The sequence below is a fragment of the Schistocerca americana genome, chromosome 2, assembly GCF_021461395.2.
Source record: "Schistocerca americana isolate TAMUIC-IGC-003095 chromosome 2, iqSchAmer2.1, whole genome shotgun sequence".
Taxonomy (NCBI): Eukaryota; Metazoa; Arthropoda; class Insecta; order Orthoptera; family Acrididae; genus Schistocerca; species Schistocerca americana.
This window is the reverse complement of record NC_060120.1, coordinates 390,627,853-390,652,384: the sequence shown is the minus strand read 5'-3', so window position 1 is coordinate 390,652,384 and position 24,532 is coordinate 390,627,853. Positions and strand designations below refer to the sequence as shown.

General features: G+C 45.5%; 1 protein-coding gene across 1 annotated transcript in view; it reads left to right on the top strand.

Moving 5' to 3' along the window:
- The window catches only part of LOC124596037, a 41,185-nt gene extending 18,235 nt beyond the window's left edge, over nucleotides 1-22,950 (top strand). The window contains exon 3 of the mRNA XM_047135005.1: nucleotides 21,337-22,950. Within this exon, the coding sequence (XP_046990961.1) occupies nucleotides 21,337-21,604 (268 nt within the window). The 3' untranslated portion in view covers nucleotides 21,605-22,950. The remainder of the gene's footprint in view (nucleotides 1-21,336) is intronic.
- Nucleotides 22,951-24,532: the final 1,582 nt, after the last annotated feature.

Below are 24,532 nucleotides of genomic sequence, written 5' to 3'. Positions count from 1 at the left end.
GACGAACCTGGATGCGGGAATGGCAAAACGTCGTTTTTCGGATGAATTCAGGTTCTGTTTACAGCGTCATGATGGTCGCATCAGTGTTTGGCGACATCGCGGTGAACGCACATTGGGAGCGTGTATTCGTCATCGCCATACTGGCGTATCAACCGGCGTGATGGTATGGGGTGCCATTGCTTACACGTCTCGGTCACCTCATGTTCGCATTGACGACACTTTGAACAGTGGACGTTACATTGCAGATGTGTTACAACCCGTGGCTCTACCCTTCATTCGATCCCTGCGAAACCCTACATTTGAGCAGCATAACGCACGACCGCATGTTGCAGGTCCTGTACGGGCCTTTCTGGATACAGAAAATGTTCGACTGCCGCGCTGGCCAGCACATTCTCCAGATCTCTCACCAATTGAAAACGTCTGGTCAATGGTGGCCGAGCAACTGGCTCGTCCCAATACGCCAGTCACTACTCTTGATGCACTGTGGTATCGTGTTGAAGCTGCATGGGCAGCTGTACCTGTACACGCCATCCAAGCCCAGTTTGACTCAATGCCCAGGGGTATCAAGTCCGTTATTACGGCCAGAGGTGGTTGTTCTGGGTACTGATTTCTCAGGATCTATGCACCCAAATTGCTTGAAAATGTAATCACATATCAGTTCTAGTATAATATATTTGTCCAATGAATACCCGTCTATCATCTGCATTTCTTCTTGTTGTAGCAATTTTAATGGCCAGTAGTGTATATCTAAAGGTAAACTATATAAATGTCAAAGTATACGATGTCTCGAGCAAGGAAATGAAGTCAGTAGCACTCAAAGCAGTTGATTAGTAATTAGGGTCCAGGAAGTTTTAACTTCCGCACATTGAGAAACATAACTAGGAGTTATGTCAAGATCAAGACGATGCGAGTAGTCGAGATTCTACGGAACGTCAGGGACAAAAGACAATTTCTGTGAGTCCATGGGACCAAGTCGGGCATTCGTTGCCTAGCTCTCCCGTGACGTTGGAGGAGAAATGAAGTGAATTCTGTTGAGTGCGGTGGGGACGCGGCATTGGATGCTCGGAGGTCGTAGAGGCGACAGTGTTGTGCCAGGAAAACTTTCCTGATAAGCCGCTCAGAGCGAGGAAAAAAATTATTCTCCGAAAGTCTTCCAGAGGACTCGATAATGTGCAGTGGACAGAGTAAACCATTAGTAATCTGATTGAAATAATATAGCATATGGTTATAGTCTGTAGTTGTACTTAGTTCTTCTTGAATCATTGAATATAGATTCTGAGTACATGGCCACCTGTCGTTGCAGGAATACTAGTTCAGAATTCCTATATAAAATGGCGCATCTACTAAACGTAATATAATACTGATATTTAGTTTTAAGCGATTAGAAAATGTGTGCTTAGGATGAATTATTTTAGCTGTAGAAATTTTATTCAACGCCGAATAACGATTGTATGAAGACATGCTTTAATATCTCTACAATTACATTTCGTGTTATACGACCTGAAATACGCAACGAGACTACACCTTTAGTTTGCTAGCAGCAATAAATAAATAACATATAGCTATAGTCAAAGACAGCGATTAAGAGCTGAATACTGAAACTCGGAGATAGAGAGGTCATGAACGAACTTTCAAATCAGGTGGCAATAACAAAGAAAGGAAGTGGTACGTCTTATATTCTGTACTGCATAATCTAAAATTTACCTACATTTTTCTGTTGCGAGATGTCATTTGTATAGCAGGCCGTAGCTTTTGATGTGGGTGTTTCACACGTATATTCTACCTACAACTCTTTGTAAATGTTCATGAAAAAGTAAAAATCAGTATAACGTCGCAGGACCAACCACAATCAAACGACCTAAGTACCTTTCGATAGTATTTTCTAGACAGCTGCTACTCTGTGCCAGACAGCTTCAGCGAACAAACATTATTATCTAACTCGTTTGGTTTGCAAGCAAACAGGAACTCACGTACTTGCTATTTAGAACAGAGAACATTGAACTAAACAATCAGTTCTACCGAATACGTACTTTATGTAAATCATTGAAACATCGTTGTTTTGTTAGGTCAAAATCCATTTAGGTGTTCAAAAACATTTCATTCAGATTGACACCGGCTTTGAAATCCTACGCACTTATAACGTTGGTTTGCTCCCGGGAAGTTACCGATTGGCCACTCAGTTATTCAAATGGTTCAAATGGCTCTGAGCACTATGGGACTCAACTGCTGTGGTCATCAGTCCCCTAGAACTTAGAACTACTTAAACCTAACTAACCTAAGGACATCACACACATCCATGCCCGAGGCAGGATTCGGACCTGCGACCGTAGCGGTCTCGCGGTTCCAGACTCTAGCGCCTAGAACCGCACGGCCACTCCGGCCGGCTCAGTTATTCATATAGATATTTGTTTAAGCAGTAATTTCCTATGTCCAGTTGGCACACATGCTCTTCCCTTGTTGCCAAAGGACGTTGACTGTTGCTACAAATACGGTGCTATAAGCTTATTGACAAGCAGAGAGATAACGCCTTGTTTATATGATAATGACTCGCAGGATAACATCAGATATCTCGCCAGTAAACCACCTCATATTACTGTCTGGTTTGCACGATTTGAGCGTGATGGCTCTTGAGGGTGATCGTTGTCAAGCATTGGTCGTAATGTTGATTTGGGGCCGTTATCGTAATGTGTTTGCGAGGAGGGCTACTCTGTCGGCTAGTAGATGTGTAACAGTAGCGGTACAGTGTACCACATAGCTAATGACTAGTTTCCTTAAATATAAATACATCGCACTGCACTTGGCCGACAGTAGCAATGTGGGACTTCGACATCACAGCACTGCATAAAATCGTGTCACAAAGTAGATGCGCAAGTAAACAGAAACTGAAATAGTCCCGTAACTCGAGGTAATCTGATTGGCAGCCGTTGTTCAAGCACTGCACTGCATAAGAAGCGAAGAGGACATCCGCTATGCGTGGGATTACCCACATTTTAGTGGGAGTGTGGAGAGTGGAGGAATTTTGAGGTCTCCTCTTGTCCTTGCTTTATACTTAAAAGTAGAGGTATTAGCAGAAAACATTGGAAAATACAGCGTCACAGACAAAAAAATCAACAGTGTCTAACGAACAGGCGATTCCCTTAAGCAACCTCATGATAAACTTGTACTTGGCAAAAGATTCCTGCGGAGCGCAACTTAGGAAAAGCTAACGGTCTGAGAACTGATACGTGGAAAGTTAGAATGAACAAAGTCTCCAACAATAAAATTCTGTGAAGAAGTAGATTTAACACATGAATTTTTATTTACTAAGGCCCAGTGAAATTTAATACAAAGACGAGTAAGACTTCTAGGAGTCGACTATACAAAAGTTAACAACAGCGGCATGTGTGAATGGTATGGCAAGCGTTTCTATGCAATGCCGTAGCATACAACCTTAGATTATTATTAGTGACTCACTGAATCTTTCCAGGTTAGGAATGACGTCGGTACAAGCCACTATTGTACAAGTTTACGCGTCCACGTTACTAGCTAAACAAAGAAATTAGAATGCTATCAAATTTTGATTCAAGAATGAAACACAAGTTTCTGAAAGTGTGTGTCTAGAGGCTAGCACGTATGGAAAAGTATGTAGACCATAGGCAAACCGGAGTAGGAGATACTGGAATCATCAGAATTGCAGAGTTATTAGGGGTTGTTCGACATAAATAAACGCATAAACATTTTAATCAATACGTTCTATTAGGAACAACCCAGGAAAGGAGGCTGTGCCTACTTCAGCTAGAAGGAGGTTGTAGTATATGTTCTCAGGAATCAGGATTACTAAAATTAACATTCCAAAAATAAGTGTAGAGTGAACATTTTACGAGCACAAAAAGTTTAAAATACCATTACCACAGTCCAGAGGTCCTTACGCATTATTTGTGGTAGGTATGAAGAGACTGGAACAGCAGCACAAGACAGATAATGCGAGTAAATAACGTTACACCACTTCGGATACCTGAAACAAAATTTTGATTGAGATGTTACCGATGCAAGTTTTTTCCTCACGCGATTTATGAATAAATGTGTAGTATAAAGAACTGAAATAGTCGAGAAAGCTACCTACATTTTCTGTAGTTCTTGTTCGTCTACTCAAATGTCGATTCAATTGTTAACATTAATGACTGTAAGCATAACGTGCGCGACCGACGAAAATTCTTTAGTGGTGCAGCTATTAACTGACTCATTTACAATGAACCGTTATCGTTGTAGCATGAAAAACTAAAACACAATTATCTTGTAGGTAAGCCAAAACGATAATGAATTTAGACACGGGCTACAACAGCTAAATTACTTATTTAAAAGAGCCCATCAAATCTTGTAAACGACGTGATTACGTTCACGATTATGCTCGTCAATTTAGATTCTCCGTCAAAGAATTACCGAATTGAAAATAAGTTACGTGGAGATTAAACCTGGCGCCTTTTCATACCCTTCTAACAACCCTATCTGAGTCTACTCAGAGAACCAGGGCATAACTCACCTAATAAAATAGATGGGCGAGTGATCTTGCTGAACTTAAAACACAGCTAGTGGATACAATGGTGCACATTTGATTACATAAGATGCTCCACGGTATGAAGATACAATCGGCGTTGAGTTTATTGCGAAACCTTTGATACAAGCCAGGTTCCACAAAGAGAATACACCCCTATCCAAAATGTTTAAGAGGATAGAACAGGTAGCCTACAGTGACAGAACACGTGGTCGACCGTCACCTTGATTAAGGAACCATCCCGGCATTTGCCTAAGAGATTTAGGAAATCGATGGAAAACGCAAATCAGGATGGCCGAACAGAGCAGCTCCTTCCTTCAGAATATGAGGTCAATGTCTTAACAACAGCCCTGCCTTATTCGGTAATTCTCTATTGTACTCGATAATTCTCTACTGTTTTCTGTTTTGTACGTAATTAACGCTGTTTTAAATAAAATCTCCAAGAAATCCTTAATAGAATAAAAGGAAAGATGTCGTCAGAGTCTTCCATACTGACGCATATGCAAAACAGGGAGTAGGACCCCAGAGTAAATGCGAGTGAAATGGGAGTACTAGACAGTGAGAGTGAAGTTACCAGTGACTGTGCTACTGGTGCGATCATACCTTCGTAGCATGTGTCCTCACTGTCGACAACATTCACACTTAAAAGTTACCTGAATGACAAAAAAGTTTGTACCATATGTAGCGTAGATGACATTAGTGTAGCTTAGATTTGTATTGTCTAATAATAGCAGTAGGTGCGATGCATGCCGTATCAGATGTTGGGCGGTTCAACATTTCTCCACCCGAGTGACCTATCGTTCGCCCCCCCCCCCCCCCTCCCTCACCCCTACTGCCTCCTCTCCCTCCTTTCCCCTCGCGTCTGCAGCTCGTGAGGAGGAGGAGGAGGAAACTAGTGTTTAACGTCCCGTCGACAACGAGGTCATTAGAGACGGAGCACAAGCTCGGATTAGGGAAGGATTGGGAAGGAACTCGGCCGTGCCCTTTCAAAGGAACCATCCCGGCATTGGCCTGAAACGATTTAGGGAAATCACGGGAAACCTAAATCAGGATGGCTGGAGACGGGTTTGAACCGTCGTCCTCCCTAATGCGAGTCCAGTGTGCTAACCACTGCGCCATCCCGCTCGGTCCCTGCAGCTCGTGGTCTAGTGGCTAGCGTTGCTACCTCTGGATCACGGGATTGAGGGTTCGATTCTCGGCCGGATCGGGATTTTCTCCGCCCTGGGATTGGGTGTTTGTGTTGTCCTCGTCGTTTGATCATCATTCGGTAAAGTGGCGAGACTGGACTTCGTAAAAACTTGGGATTTTTACGAGCGCGGATAACAGCGCAGTTGCGCGTCCTACAAACCAAACATCATCGTTATCTTCCCTCATATACTTTCGCGAGTGTCACTTTTCGCTGCTAATTGTGATACGCACTGTACACAAATGTTGCACTTATGTGCCCCTGGCACCTCTCGCAACTCGGCGCCCCAAGTGGCCACAATTAATTGTGAATCTTCCAGCTGTGATACCTCTGGAGGCCTCTTACTTTGGCACCTCAAATGGCGGCTTATGTCGCTTGGGCTTTAAACCAGACCTGTTCGCAGCACCCACTATTGACACAAGATATCACTCCAGACCCCAGTTGACGGTCGCCGGGTAGCAATAACAAAAAGCGCGGCGGGACCCACGGAGAGGCCCGCGAACAACAACAACACAACGGGAGAGGACGGACACGACCAACGTAGGACGGAACGAACGACAAGAAGATCGAACAACGGAGTCACAAGGAAACAAACACTCGTACACAGAACAAGGAAGTAAGCTGTCTAGCGCGAAGCGAGGTGTAAACCGACTTTTTTTTTTTTGGTCATCAGTCTACTGACTGGTTTGATGCGGCCCGCCACGAATTCCTTTCCTGTGCTAACCTCTTCATCATCTCAGAGTAGCACTTGCAACCCCTACGTCCTCAATTATTTGCTTGACGTATTCCAATCTCTGTCTTCCTCTACAGTTTTTGCCCTCTACAGCTCCCTCTAGTACCATGGAAGTCATTCCCTCATGTCTTAGCAGATGTCCTATCATCCTGTCCCTTCTCCTTATCAGTGTTTTCCACATATTCCTTTCCTCTCCGATTCTGCGTAGAACCTCCTCATTCCTTACCGTATCAGTCCACCTAATTTTCAACATTCGTCTAAAGCACCACATCTCAAATGCTTCGATTCTCTTCTGTTCCGGTTTTCCCACAGTCCATGTTTCACTACCGTACAATGCTGTACTCCAGACGTACATCCTCAGAAATTTCTTCCTCAAATTAAGGCCGGTATTTCATATTAGTAGACTTCTCTTGGCCAGAAATGCCGACGTACGCGAGATTAGTCTGGCTGGCTGAGTGCGAGGCAGGCGCTTAAGTACGCTATCTGGGACGCCGCTATTGGCCGCTGGGACCACCTGTTCCACTGTTGGGCCCTCACACTAAAAGCGGGCCAGGAGGCGCGCGCTGCCACAGCGTACGGCGCGATGGTGCAGAGACCACTATGGGTCTTCGACGTCCATGACGTCTGGCGCGGATTCAAATTCCGCGGCTCGCGGTACCAGATCCCTCCCCCCTGAAACTTGCGCGTAGGGCGGAAACGCCCCGGACGTTGTCGAGGTGCGCGGCAGTGGGAAGAGGAACTGTGCGTATCAATCGCAAGTGGCGGGGAGGAAGGGACGCCCGAGGTATCCGTGGCAGCCGATCCAGAGTCCAGGGCGGAGGAGGGAGCCGCCGATCCACCCGGAGGCGGAGAGGGCTGGCTGCAGGTACGCGGGGAGACGGCTACCGGGGGCTGGGACGGTGACTCGAGGACCACGTCCTTACCCGAAGGAGGTAGGGAAAGAGGCGGCGGCGCGAGTCCCGTGGCAGCACGAGGGCGGAGGTGATTATGATGGCGCCGCTCCAACCCTTTCGATGTCTGCACTGACGTCGCACGCCACCCATGGGCCGCGACGACCGTGACGGGTGTCCATTCCACCTTGGAGCCGTACGCGCGGGCCCACTCGGCCGTGCCAGGGGCATAACACTGCGAGGGCCGGGAGTGGGGGCCGGAGGAGGACGGCATCAGCAAATGGAGTAGGGTCCGCGGCTGCCTCCCATGAAGGGGCTCTGCCGGACTACGTCTGTCAATTGACGTAGTGCGATAGGTGCTCAAAAACAGGGTGAGGGTCGACGTGGTTGGAGATGTGTCGAGTGCCTTAGTCAACTGGTGTTTAAAAGTGCGGACAAGCCTCTCCGCTGCGCCATTGGACGAAGGATATGTTAGATACCGTTGGCCTGACAGAAGTTGCGGAAGGAGGATGCTGTGAATTGGGGACCATTATCCGAGACCAACATGTGGGGCAGGCCCTCAATGGCGAGAACCTGGGCCAGGGCCATGGCCATGAGTGTAGCCTCCGTGGTGGTGGATGCCATTCGGAAAACATATGGGTATTTGGAGTAGGCATCAATGATGAGGAACCACATGGACCCCAAAAACTAACCCGCAAAATCAATATGGATGCGATCCCAGGGCCGGCGAGGCGTAGGCCAGGGTGCAAACGACTGGGGGGGGGGGGGGGGGGCGCTTGCTTGGTGATGCGCACAGACAGTACATCCACGGACCAGGCACTCAATATCGCCATTGATGCCGAGCCAATACACATGCCGGCGAGCCGAAACTTTCATACAGGACATACCCCAGTGCCTGCGGTGTAACAAACTGAGCACCCGAAGCCGCAATTCCGGAGGGACGACCACCCGGAAGGACATCATCGACCGCGGAGAGCCTGTGAGACAGGTGGCGCCAGGGGCTGAAATCGGACTGCATCCGACAAGTAACATAGGATGGCAACCCGTGGACCACGTAGTTGAGAATCTGCCGCAAGACAGGGTCGCGACGGGTAGCCGAAGCAACTTCAGCAGCCATAAGAGGAAGACTGTCCAGCGCATCCCGGCGGGCGGAATCAATGGGAAAGCAGAAGACCTGTTGGTCAAAGGCAGGATCGGGGCCTGCTGGGAGACGTGACAGAGCTTCCGCATTAGCATGGTGGGTGGTGGGCTTATACCAGATGGTGTAAGCGTGATTACGTAAAAACAATGCCCAGCGCTGAAGACGTTGAGCCGTCCGCTCGGGAAGGTGAGAGTGGGGTCTGAAAAGTGTAACCAAGGGTTTATGGTCCGTCAGGAGGGTGAACTTCGCCTGAAAGAGATAGGTGTGAAATTTTTGGACGGCGAACAGGGTCGCCAGGGCCTCCTTTTCAATCTGGGCGTAGTTCCGTTGTGCTGGGGTCAACGTCTTAGAGGCATAAGCGATGGGCTGTTCGGAGCCATCGGCATCCCAGTGCGCGAGGACGGCCCCAATGCCGTATGCCGACGCATCAGCTGCCACAACCAAGGGGCGGTCCGTAGAGAAGGGAGTAAGACAAGGGGTGAACTTCAGCATCGTCTTTAAACGGAGAAAAGCCTGGTCACAGGCAGGAGTGCAAACAAAAGGTACCCCTTTGGGACGCAAGTGATTGAGGGGTTGAGCAACGGAGGCAGCCTGGGGAAGAACTTTAAGTAATAAGTAACCTTGCTCAAAAACATGTGCAGTTCAGATAAGTCCTTGGTACGAGGAAGGGCCTCAATGGCCGCGACATTACGACCCAAAGGGCGAATGCCATCTTTGCTAAGCCAGTGGCCTAAGTATTCCACTTCCGGTTGAAAAAAAAACAACACTTGTCCAGCCGACAGCGTAGACTAGCAGACTGCAGAGTATGAAATAAGGCGCTGAGGTTTTGCAAATGTTCCTGGCAGGAACGCCCGGTGACTAATATGTTTTCCAGATAATGCACACATGCAGGGATAGGCTGTGTAAGCTGCTCCAGGAATCGCTTGAAAATGGCCGGCGCCGAAGAGACACCAAAGGGAAGGCGCTTGTACGTATACAGTCGTGTGTTGATAACCATGATTTTCTGAGATTCGGCATCCAAGGGCAACTGGTGGTATGCCTCAGCCATGCCGATCTTGGAAAAATACTCTCCCCCAGCAAGCTTGGCAAGAAAGTCTTCCTGTCGGGGAATGGGGTAAGTGTCAACGAGGGACTGAGCATTGACTGTAGCGCCGAAGTCCCCACACAGCCGAAGGGACCCATTGGGTTTTCGCATGACCACCAGTGATGTCGCGCATGCACTGTAAGTTACATGTTCCAGCACGCCATCGCCCTCAGCTGATCAAGTTCCTACTTGACCGCTGGCTGTAAGGCCACCGGAAGGGGCCTGGCCTGGAAAAAGCGAGGCTGTGCATCTGGCCGTAGGATGATGTGCGCCTGAAAGCCAGAAGCACATCCGAGATCCGGTGCAAACAACGATGCAAAAGCGGAGCACAGATCGTCCAAGTCCTGAAAGGGAACAGCCATGGAAACGACCTTAACTTCGTCGGAAATTGAAAAGCCAAACAGTTGAAACGGATCCAGGCCAAAAATATTCGAAGCCGATGGATGGTCGACGACAAAGAGAGTAAGGAGCCGTGGAAAGCTTCCGCGCTGACGGGTCATCCTGTGCGACGACCAATTGCAGAGCGTGGACGGTATCTTGAGGCCCAGGAGGGGCAGGAGTGGATCGAGTCGAGCGACTACGACAAACCGATCGGATGTGGCCCTCCTTGTTACACAGCGTGCACTTTTTTCCAGCGGTGGGGACAATCAGCCCGCGAATGGGCAGTAAAGCACTGTGGGCAAGATGGAAGTGGGCCGCGCGATCGGCGACGAGGGGCGACCGAAGGCGCCGACGCAGTAGAGACGTCGAAACACGAGGAGTCCCGACGGCGCTGGCCCCTGTCGGCCGGGCCACGTCGACGTCGCGAGGGCGGAACCTGCCGTGACGCCGCAATCGCTGCCACCTGTGGTCGCGCCATAAGACGCTCGTTAGCCGCTTGAGCAGTTTCAAAAGGAGTGGGCAATGCAGAGAATCTCTTCCAAGGAGGGGTTGTCGAGATTCAACGCCGCATTACGGACCTCAGGGTCGGGAGCCAGCTGAACCACCACATCCTGGATCAGGGGGTCCGCATACGAAGCCTTACACTGCTGATTGGTGCACGTAAAATCGCATTGACGGCTGAGACCCTGCAAGTCCGTGACCCAGGAATGATACGATTGACCAGGCTGTTTATGGTACTGGTGGAACTCCAGCCGAGAGGCGACTACATGGTAGCGTTTGGAATAATAGTTTGTCAGCAAAAGGCATATCTCCTGGAAAGAGAGAGCTACAGGATCGGACATGGGTGCCAACTTGCGGAGAAGAAAGAACGTGTCCAGAGAGGCCCAAGACAAAAACAACGACCGCTGCAAGGAGTCGTCTGTGACTTCAAAAGCCGTGAAATGTTGTTTCAGCCGATGTAAGTAGGTTTCCCAGTCCTCTTTAGCGTCATGAAAGGGTGGAAACGACGGCGGACGCGGGACAGCATCGGACACCCGAGGACTCTGAAGCTGGTGCGGTAACGCGTCCCGGGCATCGACTTTGTCCGTTAGCAACTGCAGCGACTTTTGTAAGATGTCTAACTGGAGTTGCTGCTGCTGCATGAGCTGCTGCTGTTGATCCAGCAGACAGGCCAACTTCGCCTCCTTTCCATCCTCGTCGCCAAAATGTTGTAACTGCGACCAGGACGGTCGCGGGGTGGCAATGACGGAAAGCGCTGCGGGACCCGCGAACAACAGCACAACGGGAGAGGACGAACACCACCAACGAAGGACAGAACGAATACAACAAGATCGAACAACGGAGTCACAAGGAAACAAATACGTCCACTCATACACAGAACAAGGATGTAAGCTGTCTAGCGCGAAGCGAGGTGTAAACCGAAGTACGCAAGGTTAGACTGGCTGGCTGAGCGGAGGCAAGCGCTTGAGTATGCTATCGGGGGCGCCGCTACTGGCCGCTGGGACCACGTGTTCCACTGTGGCGCCCTCACACTAAAAGCGGGCCAGGAGGCGCGCGCCGCCACAGCTTACGGCGCGATGGTGCAGGGGTCTTCGAAGTCCATGACGTCTGGCGCGGATTCAGATTCCGCGGCGCGCGGTATCAGACCAGTCAGATATAGAAAAAATAACATTCATGCCTCCTGAGGGCTTTTTTGATGTAATGTAAGCTGCATGAAAGTGATTATATTCATCTATCTAACGTTATTCTCTGAAGTTTAATCCTAACACTATGCACTGGTCTGTAAACTAAATTACCATTATGCCAGATATGTTATCAGGCCGTAGAAACTTAGTGCTACGTGGAGCTGCGCTCTACTATAACCACGGTTCAGTAGTTTTAGTGCAATACGTAAATGGCGTACTAAATGGAGGATTACCAGTAGTATCGGTACGGAAAGAAACCTAAATGAGTGTGTAAGAGTGTGACTGCGAGTTGACAACTTCTCTTTCATTTTTTGTTTCTTTGTTTGCTTGTTTGTTTTATACATTATTAGAACTGCAAATCCGTTGTAGTAGCGATTCCGTATTTTATATCTTTACAGAATATGAACTGCGTTTTACAAGTAATAAAAAATAGCTGATCGCTTAACTTCTGCGCTTCTGTGCAAGCAAAGCAATTACTTTTGATGCAGGTACAGTTTACGTGCACAAATATAAAAGCATGTATATTTAGTTGTTGTTGTTTTGTACTCAATAGAGCGTTCTTCGTCATGATCAAAGACAATAGTTTCCTCTTATTATCCATATACATGCGAAAGTTGTTTGTGAATAACAGAGACATGTTTTATATACGTTCGACGAAGTATTGAAGTAATGTTCGCTATATCTTCGTTTTGAGTTTTCTGTAAAATTTTATCATTTTTGTGGAGGAAATTTAGTTTTCAAGCACGAAAGATTTGTATTCTTTTCTTTATTTTTAGTACAACAGCCGTATGTTTCACTTTACAAATCAACGATTTTCGAATAAAGTGTGAATTAATCATTGACAGTTCCAATTTGGCTATAAATATTTATTATCCTTAAGTAACAAAATGGTTCAAATGGCTCTGAGCACTATGGGACTTTACTTCTGAGGTCATCAGTCCCATAGAACTTAGAACTACTTAAACCTAACTAACCTAAGGACATCACGCACATCCATGCCCGAGGCAGGATTCGAACCTGCGACCGTAGCGGTCACGCGGTTGCAGACTGTAGGGTCTAGAACTGCTCGGCCACCCCGGCCAGCCCCTTAAGTAACAGACAGGAGGATAATGATGTAGAAAAAAAATGTGCCGTAGGCTACCTGACCTTTTAACACCGTCACTCAGTTTCTAGACATTCGCGCTTCAGGTTTTTTGGAGAATCAAGGAAGACACTGATCGCATATGTAGAGAAAGCTATAGTTATGAGGTAACGCCCGATAGTTATGAACAAACTATACTATCTCTCCTGTTTCTGGATATAATTTAATTTTTCGTTAATTGCTTGAAAAATAATCTTTAAACTTGACTAAAACAAATATTACTATAATCACTTCTATATGAGATTAATTCTTGAAATGTAAATAATGTTTTACAGTTATACAACGAGATTTTGTTTTCCAATGGTTCAAATGGCTCTGAGCACTATGGGACTTAACTTCTGAGGTCATCAGTCCCCTAGAACTTAGAACTGCTTAAACCTAACTAACCTAGGGACATCACACACATCCATGCCCAAGACAGGATTCGAACCTGCGACCGTAGCAGTCGCACGGTTCCAGACTGTAGCGCCTAGAACCGCTCGGCCACACCGGTTGGCAGATTTTGTTTTGATGTACAGTATAAGTATATTGGAGAGAAGTATAAAGCTTGTCATATAATAGGGAATGAAGGATTGTTACCCTGCTTAAATAAGCTGAAAATACAAGAAAATCTTACGTTACTAAACTGATTTCCTTATGTAAGTGCTTTCAACTGAAAAAAAAGAAATGTTCGAATTCTCCAAACAAGATCCTATGTTTCTACTCGTATGTAAGTTCAGGCCAAAGCGTACCTGGGATGTTTTCAGTCAATGAACTAGGAAAAAAAAAACTAATTTGAAAAGTATTCTCGTCCGTAGCAGTGCTGAAAGAGAAACTGTTTAAATTACTTCACTCTATGTTACGCATATTTCGCGAAGTTCAAATAACTTGAAATGTACCGCTAATGGCAGTGGCTGCAGCTAACCAGCGATGTTCCTTCTGTCGCAGCAAACGGAGCTAAATTCTGAAAAGGGCTGGATAATTTGACGTGGAATGTTACCCATATACATTAAATAATTTCAACTCATAATTGTAATACATATATTAAAATATTTAGAGCTTTTACACACGTTTTGTTCTGCAGAGTTTTTTTCTAATTATACATTCGACCGAACACAGAGGCAGCTACTAATAGAGACAGAGCGAGCTTTTTTTTAATAGCGCTGTTAGTAATATGAATAGCATGAAGATCTCAGATGATAGATGGATTTTCTTTCTGCGATTAACATACATCATAATCAATGATTATTATTTTTGAACACTAGTGTGTCTTGTAACCTCCCCCTCACTTATCGACCTTAATGACAGTGAAAAATTAAACCGCGTGTACCTAATGGAAATTTGGGAAAAAGCAATCGTCACCGAAGTTAATCTGTCGGTAAAGAGGGAGGAAAGGGTTACATCTAAATGGAAGGAAAAATGCAAATGAAACTGGTGGAAATTAATTTTGAAAAGGGGTAAAGTTAATAAAGAAAGTAAATGTGCGGTCGTTACGTTAACAATTAACTAGCGGTAATTAGATATTTGAGATTTGGGGGAAATTACGGTCGCCAGTCCTAATGACAATTACTATAGTAACTGAAAAAGAAAGGTTATTACACATACAATTAGCACTAGAAGCGTGGCAACTGAAGGTTGACACGTGTAGTGCGAAAACTGAAAGTTTGTCAGAAGTAATAAATTTCTCTACACTCTGACTTACTTTAGCAAAAGAATTAATAAAACCGGAAAATCGAAAGTTAATTTAGTGACTGAAGTTAATAGTGAGCTTTCTTTCTGAAGCACATCGAAATTCAGTAAAAAACGGTTAGTCTTGGACTACCTCAACAATCATTTCAAAAGCAACTTGACTCTACGCAATTCAGAAATAAGAGATTTAACTTTGAACTTGAATTAAATGATTCTGAACAATTAACAATAGTAAAATTTTGTCCGTACCAAGCTGAGCTGCAGTCACAGGTAAGCTAAAATACGGTAACAAAACTCGTACTCTTAATTTGTGCTTGCGTAATCTAAATATTGTAGCCAGCTATGAATACTTAAACTGAACTTTGAAATTAAAGCAGTGAAATGGAATGATTGTACTTTAATGCTGGCATCTGAATTTCAAAGACACTCGGGTTGATTTCGGAAAAGGAAGGGACCCTGCTTGGTAATGCAATTGGGACAATGAGCAACAAAGGTTCATGCTAAGTTGCTGTAATTTTGCGAGGCACATAGAACAATTTGAAAAGCTGAGGTCTGCCATACAGTTCTAAAACTTTACGTGCTTCCAGTCTTCCTTGTTGGTTGATTGAAGGTTTGAAGCCGTCGATCGAGGAGGTGGCGACAGTCACTCATTGTCGGCCGTCGCTGTTGCAGAAGCTGGATGTTGGCGCGCCTTCTTCTCGACACGGTCACCAGACGAAACGGGCTCTTGATGTGCGCCAGCTAATGCTTCCCGTCCGCGACACCATGTCCGAAACTATCATCGCAAGTCGAGCGCAATTACATGCTGCCAAACCCCGAAAGCGCGGCAACTCGCGGGAGCTTCACACCACACACCTGCTCCACTCGCTACTCCAGCCAGACTCCCTCTGCCCGCGCTCCACGCGCCAGAGTTAACACTACCAAAGATCCTACACACTTTGATTCTTCACACGACCCATCGATGTAATCGTTCGATAGCAGTTTTCCCTAGGCAAGACCCAGCGTAAAAATACAAATAATATTTACGAAACAAAACCAATTATACATCGACATAAGTGCATAAATGTACATATACAAACAGTAAAACAATTACAATATGTAAAGACACAGAAATATCATATATTCAGGTAGCAAAAATAAGGAAAAAAATAATAGTACAATAGATGGAAATAGGAGGATATGCATTTCCGGCGTTACAGTCTCATATTATAAATGTTACATACGAGAACTGTTCGGAAAGTAAGGTACGATGGGTCGCGAGATGAAAACCACAGTGAAAATAAATTAAACATTTATCGCAACAATTAGTCACACTTTCCAGCAACATCTCTAAATAGACGCCAGTCGGACTTAGACATTTGTCGTGACGTTGTACAAACTTTCCAGTACCCTGTATTGTGGGTGATCAAACACTTACCATCGAAAAAGCTGCAGGAGCCTCTTCATTGCACCCTGCAGAACGTGGTTTAAAATTGTCTTGAAAGAAACGCATGACATTTATGTTTTGTGGGCTGCATAGCTTCTCTCACCAGATCCACATACCTGGCGGGAGACACTGTTGTTTTAGGCATTTCTACGTGATCACTTTGCGCTCTGAACTGAAAAGAGCGACGTGAAGCTATCGACAGCCACATTAAAGACACTGCCCAACACATCTGTGGAAAGTTCCACCCGATTTCCACAGTGGTTTCGATTTCGCGCCTTATCGGAGCTTACTTTCCAAATACGTCTCGTAATTCACATTACACAGAATATACTGTACATCATACATAATTATTATTGTTAATGATTTTTACATAAGTTCACACGTCCTTTCGTATGCGGACGCTACAACACCTAACATAGAGGTAAAGTGGATACGATCTTAGCTGATCAAAGCTATTAAGAAAACGGTCGTAGCCTTCTCTTACTTACGGTAGTGTACGGTAGCATACGGTATTTTTACAGCTCTAGTCCTACTCGTGCGAAGCCAGGATACATTATTCTCTGATGTTTAATCGTAACTCTACACATCACCACTATGCCAGAGCTGTAGTCCACTGTAGATACTTAGTGCTACTCATGCAAAGCCGAAGTGGGTGTCTAGTATGGAGAGGAAAAACCTACCGGTTAAAACCTATACCGCCGACCGGAGTGGCCGAGCGGTTCTAGACGCTGCAGTCTGGCACCGCGTGACCGCTACGGTCGCAGGTTCGAACCCTGCCTCAGGTATGGATGTGTGTGATGTCCTTAGGTTAGTTAGGTTTAAGTAGTTCTAAGTTCTAGGGGACTGATGACCTCAGAAGTTAAGTCCCATAGTGCTCACAGCCATTTGAACCAATTTTTAAAACCTATACCGATATTTTAGTTCTGAATAATCGGTATTTATTTGGTCTCAGCTATAACAGGTGTTTGTTATTTTTTTTACTAATAATCAGTTAAAAAACGGAAATATCACTTAGCCACAGCAGCAGTGCTATATTTTTTCGTTTTTAAATAAATCTTTTTTTTAGAAAACGAATAACTTTTATTAGCAAAATTTGCATTCTTCTTCTTCTTTTTCTTCCTTAGCGTTTGTGCCGCGTGCTGGCGCGGTCTGCTGTTTTGGCTCCTTGTCGCCACTTCTTGCGATGTTGTGCCTGACCAGAGTGCGAAATGTGTCCTTTCTGGTCTATATGGTAGATTCTCACGGTCTTCACCAGGCATCCGTTGTACAGGGTGGTCCATTGATAGTGACCGGGCCAAATATATCACGAAATAAGCATCAAACGAAAAAACTACAAAGAACGAAACTCGTCTAGCTTCAAGGGGGAAATCAGATGGCGCTATGGTTGGCCCGCTAGATGGCGCTGCCATAGGTCTAACAGATATCAACTGCGTTTATTTAAATAGAAACCCTGCAGTCCGGAACCGCGGGCTGCTACGGTCGCAGGTTCGAATCCTGCCTCGGGCATGGATGTGTGTGATGTCCATAGGTTAGTTAGGTTTAAGTAGTTCTAAGTTCTAGGGGACTGATGACCTAAGATGTTAAGTCCCATAGTGTTCAGAGACAACCAAATAGAAACCCCCATTTTTATAACATATTCGTGTGGTACGTAAAGAAATATGAATATCTTAGTTGGACCACTTTTTCCACTTTGTGATAGATGGCGCTGTAATAGTCACAAACGTGTAAGTACATGGTATCACGTAACATTCCGCCAGTGAGGACGGTATTTGCTTCGTGATACATTACCCGTGTTAAAATGTACCATTTACCAATTGCGGTCGATATCGTGTCGATGTATGACTATTGTGATCAAAATGTACAACGGCCGTGTGCTACGTATGCTGCTCGGTACCCTGGACGACATCATCCAAGTGCCCGGACCGTCCGCCGGATAGTTACGTTATTTAAGGAAACAGGAATTATTCAGCCACATGTGAAACGTCAAACACTACCTGCAACAAATGATGATGCCCAAGTAGGTGTTTTAGCTACTGTCGTGGCTAATCCGCACATCAGTAGTAGACAAATTGTGCGAGAATAAGGAATCTCAAAAACGTCGGTGTTGACAATCCTACATCAAAAATCGATTGCACCCGTACCATATTTCTATGCACCAGGATTTGCATGGCGACGACTTTGAACGTCGTGTACAGTTCTGCTACTGGGCACAAGAGATATTACGGGACGATGACAGATTTTTTACACGAGTTCTATTTAGCGGCGAAGCGTCATTCACCAACAGCAGTAACGTAAACCGGCATAATATGCAGTACTGGACAACGGAAAATCCACGATGGCTGCGACAAGTGGAACATCAGCGACCTTGGCGGGTTAATGTATGGGAGGAAGGATAATTGGCCCCCATTTTATCGATGGCAATCTAAATGTTGCAATGTATGCTGATTTCCTACGTAATGTTCTACCGATGTTACTACAAGATGTTTCACTGCATGACAGAATGGCGATGTATTTCCAACATGATGGATGTCTGGCACGTAGCTCGCGTGCGGTTGAAGCGGTATTGAATAGCATATTTTATGACAGGTGGATTGGTCGTCGAAGCACCATACCATGGCCCGTACGTTCACCGGATCTGATGTCCCCATATTTCTTTCTGCGGGGAAAGTTGAAGGATATTTGCTATCGTGATCCTCCTACGAAGCCTGATAACATGCGTCAGCGCATTGTCAATGCATGCGCGAACATTACGGAAGGCGAACTACTCGCTGTTGAGAGGAATGTCGTTACACGTATTGCCAAATGCATTGATGTTGACGGATATCATTTTGAGAATTTATTGCATTAATGTGGTATTTGCATGTAATCACGCTGTAACAGCATGCGTTTTCAGAAATGATAAGTTCACAAAGGTACACGTATCACATTGGAACAACCGAAATAAAATGTCCAAACGTACCTACGTTCTGTATTTTAATTTAAAAAACCTACCTGTTACCAACTGTTCGTCTAAAATTGTGAGTCATATGTTTTTGACTCTTACAGTGCCATCTATCACAAAGCGAAAAAAGTGGTCCAACTAAAACATTCATACTTATTTACGTACTACACGAATATGTAATAAAAATGGGGGTTCCTATTTTAAAAAAGCAGTTGATATCCGTTTGACCTGTGGCAGCGCCATCTAGCGGGCCAACGATAGCGCCATCTGGTTTCCCCCTTCAAGCTAGACAGGCTTCGTTCTTTGTAGTTTTTTCGTTTGACGCTTATTTCGTGAGATATTTGGCCCGGTCACGATCAGTTGACCACCCTGTATATCTAACTGGAACCAAACCTAATCTGGAAGTATTTTACAAAGTAACGTAGCAATGCTTCATTTGCTTTGAAAGATTGAACATGCCTGCCATTTGTTGAAGTAATAAGAGGACGGAAGTTATAGTAATAGGAGTAAATTAAAAACTTAACAACAATTAATTCATAGTTTACAATAAAAATAGAAAGTATCTGATCTGCTGCCCTTATCTATATAACATGACTTTATTTGCTTGTAGCCATCGAAAACGGACAAATGAAGATGGGAAAAGAGGTTTTCAACCTAAGTTTCCATTCTTCAGCACTGACAGTTGTTAGTGCTCAGACAGTGTTATGAACCCCGATTACAACATGATCTTTGAGCGAAGTTTCGAAATATTTGGTGTTTATTGTAGTATTCAGCCACTTGACTTTTCGAAAAAAAAGTGAACGGTGAACGGACTAAGTTTTCTCTGATCTGCTTATTTAATTTAATACTTTGATCAAATGTATCTCGAAACTGAGAGAGTTAAAATATTTCAGTCTTCGTTCGACTTCTACGGTTATAACAGGAAATAATAGGAATAAAAACAACGAAAATTGGTTATTTCTGATATCGGTTATTTTGAACGGCTAGAACAGTCGAATTAAAATGGAGTCAAAAGAAAACCGATATAACCGAAAACCGGTTGTTTCAGCGATAACCGCCATCCCTACTGGCTAGTAAATAAGTACACTATTGGCCATTAAAATTGCTACACCAAGAAGAAATGCAGATGATAAGCGGGTACTCATTGGACAAATATATTATACTAGAACTAACATGTGATTACATTTTCACCCAGTTTGGGTGCATGGATCCTGAGAAATCAGTACCCAGAACAACCACCTCTGGCCGTAATAACGGCCTTGATACGCCTGGGCATTGAGTCAAACAGAGCTTGGATGGCGTGTACAGGTACAGCTGCCCATGCAGCTTCAACACGATACCACAGTTCATCAAAAGTAGTGACTGGCGTATTGTGACGAGCCAGTTGCTCGGCCACCATTGACCAGACGTTTTCAATTGGTGAGAGATCTGGCGAATATGCTGGCCAGGGCAGCAGTCGAACATTTTCTGTATTCAGGATCTGCAAGATGCGGTCGTGCATTATCCTGCTGAAATGTAGGGTTTCGCAGGGATCGAATGAAGGGTAGAGCCACGGGTTGTAACACATCTGAAAAGTAACGTCCACTGTTCAAATTGCCGTAAATGGGAACAAGAGGTGACCGAGAAGTGTAACCAATGGAACCCCATACCATCACGTTGGGTGATACGCCAGTATGGCGATGACGAATACACGCTTCCAGTGCGCGTTCACCACGATGGCGCCAAACACTGATGCGACCATCACGTTACTGCAAACAGAACCTGGATTCATCCGAAAAAATGACGTTTTGCCATTCGTGCACTCAGGTTCGTCGTTGAGTACACCATCGCAGGCGCTCCTGTCTGTGATGCAGCGTCAAGAGTAACCGCAGCCATGGTCTCCAAGCTGATAGTCCATGCTGCTGCAAACGTCGTCGAACTGTTCGTGCAGATGGTTGTTATCTTGCAAAGGTCCGCATTTGTTGACTCAGGGATCGAGACGTAGCTGCACGATCCGTTACAGCCATGCGGATAGGATACTTGTCATCTCTGCTGCTAGTGATACGAGGCCGTTGGGATCCAGCACGGCGTTCCGTATTACCCTCCTGAACCCACCGATTCCATATCCCGCTAACAGTCATTGGATCTCGACCAACGCGAGCAGCAATATCGCGATACGATAAACTGCAATTTCGGTAGGCTACAATCCGACCTTTATCAAAGTCGGAAACGTGATGGAACGCATTTCTCCTCCTTTCACGAGACATCACAACAACGTTCACCAGGCAACGCCGGTCAACTGCTGTTTGTGTATGAGTAATCGGTTGGAAACTTTCCTCATGTCAGCACGTTGTAGGCGTCACCACCGGCACCAACCTAGTGTGAATGCTCTGAAAAGCATATCACAGCATCTTCTTTCTGTCGGTTAAATTTCGCGTCTGTAGCACGTCATCCTCGTGGTGTAGCAATTTTAATGACCAGTAGTGTAAGTAGGTCGACAAAAAGAGCAGGTGGAGGGCGCGCTGTAGTACGGTGTTGCGTGTGTTGCAGGGGCAGCCCGCCGCCGGTGGCGGTGAAGGGCGGCGGCGAGCGCGCGGGCGACCGCAGCTGCTCGTACAGCAGCGTGCAGCAGTACGTGGACTCGCTGCCCGTGGAGCTGGACGCGCCCGGCTCGCTGCTAAGCCTGCACTCGCTGAGCCGCGACCGCGCCGCCTCCGCCGCGCCCTCCGCCCACAGCGGCAGCCCCCGCACCGCCGCCGCCTCCGCCGGGGGGCCCGCCGCCAGCTTCTCCATGGAGGACCTGCTCTTCCTCGACTGAGCTGCTTCTGCCGTCCGCCGCTGCCGCTGCCACTGCTGCTGCCGCCACCGCCGCTCCTCCCTCTCCACTTTGCTTTGCCACCATATTCGCTACCACTGGTTCCCTGTTGTACCATTTTCCGCTCGTGTACGAAGTACTTGTTCCTGTTTACTACGCCTCCTTTTTCTCTTAGCCCACGTAATTTAGCGTGCACGGAAGAAGAATAAATGCTGAAAGCGATTTTTCTTTCGGAAAGCTTACAGAATTTGTTTGTTCGAACAGTAAATATACCTTGAGAATTCTGCTTTGAGCAAAATACAGTATTTGTTTTTCTTTCCATACCTATACACATTTCGGTGGTATTGCACCGTGCTCAGTGAGGAGCTCTGTATTTTACTTAAGAGAGCATTTTGTTCACATCCAGATAATTACTCTGCAGTTCACACTTACGTATTTGGCAGAGGATGCATACAAACATTGACCGAAAAGTACATTCGTCGACTTTACGGTCAACTAATAAGCCTGGAAAAACTAAAGAATCACATACATCGACATGTCTCCACCGTCCTATTCCGTTCTGTTTCTTCCGTTACTGTACTGAAGTAGACAAACAGCGACAAGGCAACATTAACAACAGGCCATGTGAAATCGGAATTAAAACTCGAGCCTTTTCCAGTTCATAGCGGAATTGGTACATCAACCAGTATATCGGTATGAAGAAACAAACAGTCTTGGTTACAATGTTGATTTTTTTAATTATTTCCCAATGACGTGTTTCACCTTCATTTAGGCATCTCCAGATTGGCCGATATTTGGCAACAATGGGTGGGATGCCACGCACAAAATATCCCAGCGGGTAAATGCCCAAGCCTTAAAAACACTGCACGACGTCCTTATAACGGGCTGTGGTGCAGTCTAATGCAAACCGAAAGGCGTCAGGCCTACAGTAAAGCTTTACATCATAAACATGCCGGAGGTGCAGTTCATATTTTGGTCGCACACATCATACTTGTTTAAAACCAGTTTACATCCAGTGTGATGTGAGCAACCAGAAGATGCTCTACGCCGCCGGTGTATTTATAATGTAAAATTTTACTGTAGACCTTGTCGCATTTTGTTTGCGTTGGAGTAGACCACATGCCTTAATACGGACACCACGTAGTGTTTTCAAAGCTTGGGGATTTACTTGCTGGGATATTTTATGCGCAGTAGCCCACGTACTCAGCGCTACCAAATGTCAGCCAAGCCGAAGATGAAACCCATCATTGGGAAATAGTAAAACATTTAAACACTGCAACCAGGACGGCTTGTTTTTCCATATTAAAAATTGAGGCTTCGAATGTACACACAATCTTTCTCGTCAGCGGATGACTGTACGCTGGGAGCGCTGTATTTTTTTTTTTTTTTTTTTTTTTTTTTTACAGTGGAGCTGAAGTTTGTGACTGGTTTTGTGATGTCGCTTACAGTTCTAACTTCTGTTGGCGGTGACGTAGGTCCGAGGGTGGGATTTCCATGCACAAATACCGAAAATCAGTAATGCGGCGCTAAGCTCCTCCTTCCTCCACCTAATCCGTTTGAGGGGCCGACGTAAGAGACTACCCCCAGCAGCATCTCTCGCAATGGGAGATGGTTTTTGATTGTTCGTACTAATAAATCTGATCTGACGCGGTATAAACAGCGACAAGATTTGACACAAAGATGCCGCCCTGAAAATCTTCGATGCCGTAACAAAATATACCGTTAAGTAAAATGAAGGATGTTGAAATATCATCGAAGGACGCAGGAGCATACTCAGCATCTGAGCCGAGGGAGGAGGGGTGGCAGTAACAGTTCGTTTTCGTTTTGTTCTGAACGACAAAATAGTTTTGAAATTGCGTGTCAGATGCCTCTAGCTACACTAACTATTAGTATTCATTAACTTTTTTCTTCGAACATACTGAATTTATCTGCCCATGTTGTTTGGTGGGACAGGATTCGAGTTCGGTTTCAGAAAGCATTTTTGTAGGGTCAGGGAGAAGGGACAGGTGCCCTTCCTGCTCATCACTGGGTACTTTCTTGTATGGATGAATAGAGAAAATCAAGAAATCATGTTTTGATCAAGGCAGAAATCTCAACAACGAAAAAGTTTTGAGAATGTATCCGATTACTTCGTAGTGTATCTGGAAATGTCCTTTTGGTAGTTACTCTTAAGGACTTCTCTAACAGTGCCCCCCTGCTGCCTGAGGACTGCAAGTCGCATACCACTCACCTGCAGTGTTTGCTGAGCGAGCACCTCGACAACTACAGCGTACGCTTCCTGCTATACATTCGCAATAGTTGCTGCACGAACCCGAAAAAAATTCGACGTTCCCGCGCATGTCAAGGTGTTTGCCTCTCCAGCGGTATTGCCGTCACTACTGCGATTAAGGATGGCTGCCTTTCACTTGACAGATACCACACACCGTCTGTAAGAAGACTGTCGGCGACGTGACAGAGTAACTGAATCAATAGAAATCGATGTAAACAGACTGATATGTAATGTTTTGCAGTCGCTACCAACTTCAGCCAGCAAAGAACAGTGTTCACTGCATACAGCATCTCAATGAATAAGAGTTTTTCTTTCCCAGTCACACAAATTATTCAGTCAGCAAGACTCTGCGGGCGCTTCTCCTTTCATAGACGTAGGTGGCCTAAACACTGTGTTACCTGCTAACCTAACGCTGGCAACTAGCAAAAAAAAAAAAAAAAAAAAAAAAAAAAAAAAAAAAAAAAAAAAAAAAACAAAAAAAAAAAAAAACTTAAACCGGTCGATCTCATTAGCTTTTCATAGATTCGGCTACTCCTATCAGCCACCTCGACGAGAATTTCCGTAGAGTATGCGTATACTAGCTGCACGTACTCCTGTTGACTCCACCCTTATTAGTCGAGAAGTGCCTAACGTGAACGCCGAAGCAGAAACATCATAGATCA